This window comes from Lithobates pipiens, unplaced genomic scaffold (genome assembly GCF_037356315.1).
Source record: "Lithobates pipiens isolate NorthernLeopardFrog02 unplaced genomic scaffold, aLitPip1_a1.2 Scaffold_8, whole genome shotgun sequence".
NCBI lineage: Eukaryota > Metazoa > Chordata > Amphibia > Anura > Ranidae > Lithobates > Lithobates pipiens.
Genome location: NW_027507903.1, coordinates 586,927,885 through 586,936,115, shown reverse-complemented (window position 1 = coordinate 586,936,115; position 8,231 = coordinate 586,927,885). Strand labels below are relative to the sequence as shown.

The 8,231-nt window shown below is 45.9% G+C and overlaps 1 protein-coding gene across 2 annotated transcripts in view; it reads right to left on the bottom strand.

The window, feature by feature from the left end:
• Nucleotides 1-5,768: 5,768 nt before the first annotated feature.
• The window catches only part of NACC1 (nucleus accumbens associated 1), a 56,026-nt gene continuing 53,563 nt past the window's right edge, over nucleotides 5,769-8,231 (bottom strand). For both annotated transcript variants that reach the window (XM_077470413.1, XM_077470415.1), the window contains exon 8: nucleotides 5,769-7,369. In XM_077470413.1, coding sequence (XP_077326539.1) covers nucleotides 7,338-7,369 — 32 coding nt within the window. In that variant the 3' untranslated portion in view covers nucleotides 5,769-7,337. The remainder of the gene's footprint in view (nucleotides 7,370-8,231) is intronic.

Below are 8,231 nucleotides of genomic sequence, written 5' to 3'. Positions count from 1 at the left end.
AAAGTCTTGTGTAGTGTCTTCCCAATCTCACAAACACACACTAAGAAAACCTCACTGGTGTAGATATGTAGAGAAGAGGGGGAAAAAAAAAAAAACCCCCAGCAGAGTGCTGCCATCTTGGAAATAACATTGTTAGCACCAGCAGATTACTTTCCAAAACTTGAAGAACGTGTGTGTGTGTGTATATACACACACACACACACACTTGCAGCTCAGTAAGTCTCTGTGTATCAAAGGAAGGATAGCAATGACAGTCGCAGAAGCAATCCTTCCCTTCTGACAGCTTTACTATAAAGCCCCGTACATACTGTCAGATTTTCTTCTGATTTTTTCCTTCAGATTTACCAAAACCATGTAGTGCAAGGGCTGTTGAGTGCATACAAATTGAAACTCCTAAGGTTTGACTTCATAGTATATGGTTTTGGTAAATATGAAGGAAAAAAAAAATCAGCAGAAAATCTGATGGTGTGTATGGGGCTTAAGACCAGCCTTTAGCACTAAAGCACTGCTTGTCTTAACCACTTTTCAACCCAGAAAAAAGTAAAAAACTCCAGTTTTGCCGGCTTTGAAAGTGATCCCCATTCATTCAATGAGCAGGGCATTTTGGGAGTGCTAAATACATCGCTCCCAACCCACCCCAAAGATGTTGCTTGCAGGACTTTTTGCAAAGTGCCACAAATGCACTGCCCAAGTGTGAAAAGTCACTGCAATGAATGGGAGGTGGTTTTCAGGCACTTAGCCGAGACTATTTCCAGCGCTAGAGCACCTGAAACCTGCCCCAGTGTGAAAGGGTCTAAAAGTGTAATTCAGATAAATATTACTTACCGATACAAGGCCAGTCAGCCTGGCACAAAGAGAGCAGCCGTGAGCGGTGTTTATTACAGGAAGCTCCTGCACAGAGGGAAAGTCTCACACTGCATTACTGCACAGATCTGGAAGAAATACACAAAGCACACCGAAATTCAAGGAAGAATACACATGATTAATGTATTTAGACCAGGGCGTCTACAAACTTCCTAAGCAAAGGGCCAGTTTACTGTTTTTAAGACTTTAAGAGGGCCGGACTGTGACCAGTGGCAGTAGAAAATGCCTCAGACTTGGTGGTCAGCAGGGGAAAATAATTACATAACACATGTGGTCAGTTTAATTTATTGATATTAATTAGTGGGAGGAACAGTTTTCCAATCTTTGGTGTCCGTGGAGGGAATAGTGCCCTATTTTTGGTGTCCGTCGGGGGGAATAGTTTCCAATCTTTTGTGTCTGTGGGGGGGAATAGTTTCCCATCTTTTGTGTCTGTGGGGGGGGGGGGAATAGTTTCCCATCTTTTGTGTCTGTGGGGAGGGGGGGGGGAATAGTTTCCCATCTTTTGTGTCTGTGGGGGGGGGGGAATAGTTTCCCATCTTTTGTGTCTGTGGGGGGGGGGGGGGGAATAGTTTCCCATCTTTTGTGTCTGTGGGGGGGGGGGGGGGGAATAGTTTCCCATCTTTTGTGTCCGTGGGGGGGGGGGGGAATAGTTTACCATCTTTTGTGTCCGTGGGGGGGAAGTTTCATCTTTTGTGTCCGTGGGGGGGGGGGAATAGTTTCCCATCTTTTGTGTCTGTGGGGGGGGGGGAATAGTTTACCATCTTTTGTGTCCGTGGGGGGGAAAAGTTTACCATCTTTTGTGTCCGTGGGGGGGAAAAGTTTACCATCTTTTGTGTCCGTGGGGGGGAAAAGTTTACCATCTTTTGTGTCCGTGGGGGGGAAAGTTTACCATCTTTTGTGTCCGTGGGGGGGGCAAAGTTTCCAATCTTTGGTGTCCGTGGGGGGGGGGAATAGTTTCCAATCTTTGGTGTCCATGGGGGTGAACAGTGTCCCACTCTATTCCTTAGACTGACACACTATTCCTTCCCCTCACACCAAAGATGGAACACTCTTCCTCCCAAGGATACCAAAAATGGGACATTGTTACCGCCACGGACACCAAAGATTGGAAACTATTCCTCCCACTGACACCAATCGTGGGAGGAATAGTTTCCAATCCTTGGTGTCCGTGGAGTGAACAGTGTCCCATTTTTGGTATCCTTGAGAGGAAGAGTGCTCTTTGGTGTGAGGCGAAGGAATAGTGTCCGTCTAATGCCGCGTACACACGATCAAACAATCGGGTGGAAAAGTCCGGCAAACTCAAGTCCGCCGGACAATCCCCCCGTGTGTAGCCTCCGGCGGACTTTTTTTTTTACCCGAAAGTACGGCGGACTTAGAAAGTAGTTTTGCACTCCAATCTTCCCGCCGGAAAATCCGGCCGTGCGTATGCCAGGCCGCCGTACTTTTGAAATGAACGGACTTTTCCCGCCCGGAGAGACCCCCGAAGTCGGAAGAGGGCGGCGGCGAGGAAGAAAGCCGGGCTCCTCCGCTAGTAAAAGAGCTAGAAGAAGATAGCGGAGGAGTCTGGCGAGAAGACCCCCGAAGCTGTGCAATAAACTATTTAACCCTTGTGTGTTGTGTTTTTTTTTTACAGGTTAATGGGTTGGGGTACATTGTACCCCATACTCATTCACATAGGATGGGGGGCGGTATCCGGGGGCCTCCTTATTAAAGGGGGCTCCCGGATTCCGATAAGCCCCCCGCCTGCAGACCCCGACAACCAGCGGCCAGGGTTGTCGGGAAGAGGCCCTTGTCCTCATCAACATGGGGACAAGGTGCTTTGGGGTGTGGGGGCCGCGCGCCCCCCCCCCTTCCCCAAGGCACCCCCCATATTAAAGGGCACGCGGCCTGGTACGGCTCAGGAGGGGGGCTCTCGCTCTTCCCCTCCTTTCTTGGCCGGCCGGGTAGCGTGCTCGGACAAGGGTCTGATGTGGACCTGGGGGGGACTCCCACGCCGATTTTTTCGCCATTGGGGTTCCCCCTTAAGTCCATACCAGGTGGCGGGGCCAGCGACGCATTCTTTGCGGGCCCCGCCTACCTGGAGACGTGCTCAAAATTAGCAGACTTTCCTCCGCGTGTGTGGGCGAGTCAGTTCATCTCAAAAGTACGGCGGACTTAGTACGCCGTATTAGTCCGCTGAAAAAGTGCCGTGTGTGGGCAAGTAGCCCATTCGGAAAGTCCACCGGATAGTCTGCTACATGTGTACGCGGCGTACGGAATAGAGTCCCTTCTATGGTGGCAGTAGGATGAATAGAGCCCTATTGTTGGTGTTGGAGGGAGAAATAGAGCCTTAAGGGACATGCAAAGACAAGGAAAGGGTCACATCCAGCCTACAGGCTGCAGTTTGGAGACCACTGCTTTAGACAATAGTTTTCTCTTTATTTTAAAGAGGAAGTAAACCCTGATGAGTTTACTTCCTCTTTCATTCCCTGCAAAGGCAAAGCATAATGGACTACTTGACACAGGAGCCAGCGAAGTCGCCGCTGTCCCCTGTAGTCCACCGCATCCATCTTCTTGGTGGGGTCTCACAGCTCCGCCGCTGTCATTCGGTGAAGCCGCGATGACGTCACTCCCGCGCACGGGAGCCGACACACGCGGCAGCTCCGTCTTTACGCATGCGCCGTAGACAGCGGTGCCTGTTTTCTGGTAAATATCTCCTAAACCAGTGATGGCAAACCTTGGCACCCCAGATGTTTTGGAACTACATTTCCCATGATGCTCAACTACACTGCAGTGTAGATGAGCATCATGGGAAATGTAGTTCCAAAACATCTGGGGTGCCAAGTTTCGCCATCACTGTCCTAAACCATAGGTTATTTCTTGGACCTACAGGTAAGCCTTAATCTAGGCTTACCTGTAGGTCAAAGTGGTTTGTAAGGGTTTACAACCACTTTAAGTACGTTTTCCAAGTGAAAAATTTAATAAGATGTCACAGGATCAACCTTGGTTTTTAGTCTACATTCGTCGGTGGGGGGGAGAGGCAGGTGAGCCAGCACTTCACTGCAGTAACACCCACTCATCAGTGATTGACATTTAGCAGACATTATGCCTACCTACACCAATGCCCATAGTGTTGCCTAAATGTGAACAGAAGACAGTCAACGCGATGTGTGTTACATATGTGTGAGCTCCAAATCACACTGTACAGACACTAGTCTGATCTCATACACCTTACAGCTCCTGTAAGAATGAATAATACGACACACACTATTGCCTAATACAAAGGTGAGACAGCACTACCACTAAATACCACTACATTCACACAGAAAGCAACACAGCTTATAGTATACCCTTAGCTGCAGTTCCCGAGTCCCAGAATAGAAGGGGCAGGCGCAGCAGTAATTCTCTCTCATCTAGGTAAAACTGCCTTTATTAAAGTTGTGTGCACCACATGGCACACAGGAGAAGTGAATGATGCCCCCCTGAAGGCCCAGTGGGCCTTGCTAGGACAGTTAGTGGTCTTGTGGAAACCTGGATGTCTGTAGGCAGGAAGCGTGCCTGCTGCACTGCCCTTTATTGCAGAGGCACAAGGTGGGGAGACTGGATTCAGCTCCACACACTGGATAAAAATCTCTGCTTCTACATGAGTTTTTTGTTTTACCTGTAGAAGCAGCTCAACATTTAGAGACTGGAGCTTTCTAGCAAGACATGCATTATTTTTTAATTCCCTCCCACTCCTTTCTTCAGCAGCTCTGCAAGGATTGGCTGTTCCACCCCTCAGCGTGATTTGGCATTCTGAAGTCATGTGGGGACTTTTCTGGGTTTTGACTGGATGTTAGAGATCATACCCTGTTTCCCCTAAAGTAAGACCTAGTGCGATTGTCGGTGATAGCTGCAATAAAAGCCCTACCCCCCAAATAAGCCCTAAAGTCCTTGTAGGTCTTCTTTTCAGGGTAGAGCTTATTTTTGAGGAAACAGAGTAGGGCTTATTTGGGTGGTAGGGCTTATATTGCAGCCAACACCGACAATCACGCTAGGTCTTATTTTAGGGGAAACAGGGTAGCAGAAGTTCAGTGTAAGAAATACACAGGAGAAAATGTATGTTGATAAGGGGAGTGTACTGAAATCACGACTCCACCCACTGAGCCCTGGAAAACAGACCCACCCACAGAATCTGCAGTTTTTCGGGTCTCGTAGCAGACAGAGGGGAGACATTTGACAGATAAGTATATATGCAGGAGGCATGTATATCCTTCTAGAGAATATTGCAGTAGTTTAGAAAGGATGAGAGTGGGTTCACATCCACTTTAAGGCACATATCATAAAGCCATTGAAATAATCAAGGACACACAGGTCCACTCACCCAGCCTTGATATGGTAGACTCCCACTTGCGTTCCACCCCTGGATGACCAGCTTACTCACACTGGCAGGGGGTTAGTAGGAGGAGGTAATCGGGGGGGTCAGTAGGAAGAGGTAATCGGGGGGGTCAGTAGGAGGAAATCAGGGGGGGGGGGTCAGGAGGAGGAGGAAATCAGGGGGGGGGGGGTCAGGAGGAGGAGGAAATCAGGGGGGGGGGTCAGGAGGAGGAGGAAATCAGTGCAAGGCGGGAGTCAGTATGGAAGGCTTTGCTGGAGATAAGAGCGCTCACCGCTGGTCAGGTCAAGTTTTGTGAAGCAGTGGCTTAGCGTGCCTAATCCAACATGGGTGCCGTTGTGATTAAAGAGTCCACAGAGCATGTGCAGGTAAGCAGACTGCATGAGATGCGACGGCGGTGCGTCATTCACTTGGTGTCTTATCGCACGAATGACGTGAACCTTGCTGCTCCACACAAGCAATGTTGGCGATTAATTGATTTGTTCCAACATTTGTATGCATCGATACCAAAGTAAAGAAATACCAAAAAAGTAAAAAACAAAACACGCTATTTTTCAGTTTTGTTAAAAATGTTTATTAATATCTGTTTTCGGAATTTTTACTCCATTATGTGCAATTCTTCTGTCTCACAGTTAAGGGAACACACAGCGATATCTTGGCACTTAAAAGAGCAGAGAGGAAGGAGACATGGAAAGGGAGCATTTTGGAAACCACAGACCCCCCTCCGCACCCACTGCGCAGTGGGATGAGGAAATATGGGATGTGGCGCTTATCTCAAGCATTTGCACTTCTCAAAGTGCGCAATTAGTGAAAAGTCCTTTATGACAAAAGGAAAATATGGGCTCATTTTTTTTCCCCACAATTACAAAATAAACTTGTAAAAAAAAAAAAAAAAAAGGAAGAAGAAAAAAAAACACACCACCCGCTGGCCCAGGGGGAAGTAGAAAAACAGAAGCATAAAAAAAATAAAATGTGCAACCCTCCCTCTCTGCTGAGTCATTCCAAAATTTTACCAGTCTGTCTGTGAAATTGTCTATTTTATTGCCAACAAGGGAAGAATCACTTTTTTTTTTTTTCCTTCATCAACATTACATTTTATAGGACTGGTTGAAATAAAAAGGTAACTTCATCCATTAAAATTGTGCAATTTCATCAGAAAAAAAAAAACTTTGACATATCAATTGTGGGTGTAGCACATGCTCACATTCAGAAGCTGGCACTGAAATACTATGCAAATCATTAATAACCAGGAATGCAAGAGTTAGCCAAAGCAACCAATCTGAAGAAGTCCAAAAAAAAAAAAAAAAAAAGACGGCATAGTATCTGGCAAATCCCATTCTGCAGAACTACAAATCCCAGCACAGTTTTCAGCATTCCTAAATAAGTCCAAGGCTTTCCATGTGCCATCACAAAGAATTATACAGCACCATCTAGTGTCACCTTCAGGTATTACATCCTCTTGCTCTTGTAGTTTCCTGCATATGTTATTCCAGGCAGCACTTGACAGTGACATCTAGTGTTTGTGAGCAAGTACTACACAATTACCAAGCAACTGCTGCAAATTTTCATATGTAACAGAAAGGCCTATAAAATATACATGTTTAAAATATGTTGAATCTTCCTTTTTTTTTTTCCTAAGCAACTACTGTGAAAATGGTGGATGTGATCACTAGTGAAAAAAAAAATCTAAATTTGGCAAACGCAAACAAAAGCAAAAATAATATTAAAATTTTTTTTTTTTTTAAAACATATGCTTGTGCAGCCTTGCGCACTTCTGCATATACAAAAAAACAAACAGATTGCCTAAGGGCTGCTTCTTTTCAGATCTCCATTCCCACCCCTTTGCCTGCAAAAATATTAATTCAAATTATTTACATCCTGTTACAGCCCAAAGCAGGGCTCAGCTAAACTGAGAAACCTACACGTGGGAAGAGAGGTTACTATATATACAGATATATGTACAGCAAGACATGCATTGTGCAGGCAGGTCAGTCAAACCCAATGGCAGCCCTTGTATTTAAAAAAAAAAAAAAAAAAAACTCAACTGCATCTTCGGAATTCTTAGTTGAGGTGTGGCAATCTCCACGCTTTACCTTACTGAATATAGTGTTTATTAGGACTACACACGATTTCTATACATAATGCTGGAAACTGCAAAGAGAGGAAATGAACACGGATTAGTAATGTGGTGATTTTAGGCTGCCTACATCATGAACAGGCTGATTCATAAAGAAACCAACGCGCCCAATAATATCGGTGGAGCTCATGTATAACAAGTGAAGGGATGGTTTTCTAGGTTGCCCTTTGCAACGTGAGCCAAGACTACGCTTTGCAACCAGCACAGGGTGAAGACTGGCCAATTTCCTGCTAAAAGAAAAAAAAAAAAATATATATATATATATATATAAAAACACAAGTTGCCCAACTTTCACACCCATCCGTTGCCAAGACCAGATTGCCCACAGCATCCAAGCAGCCACTTTTTCTAGTGCAAATAAAACACCATGCTGACTCCCATGCACAGTGATATCTGAAGATGGAAAATTTGGGAGAGGTGACGGCTCAGTGCTGGAGAGTTTAATACTGTTTTAAGAGGACAAGCAACTGTGACAGTTGCCATTCATGGCATGCGTTGAAAGTAACAGTTATAGAAAACCATTAAATTGATGGTTTAGTTCCGTTTCAAGGGCAAGATCACAATGGAAAGCAAACGTTCCTGTGTGGTCTCTCACAGCCCATTCATTTGAATCACGTAAAAAAGTAGTATCATGTGTGCAAACAAAGAGATGCATTTAGGGCAGGGGGTCTCAAAACTGGTGGCCCTCCGCCTGTTGCAAAACTACAAGTCCCTCGAGGCATTGCAAGGCTGACAGTTACAAGCATGACCCCCACAGGCAGAGGCATGATGGGACTTGTAGTTTCTCAACAGCTGGAGGGCCGCCAGTTTGAGACCCCTGATTTAGGGTGCCACTAAAGTGATTATTTAAAAAAAATAAAAAGAGCCAGCTCAAGA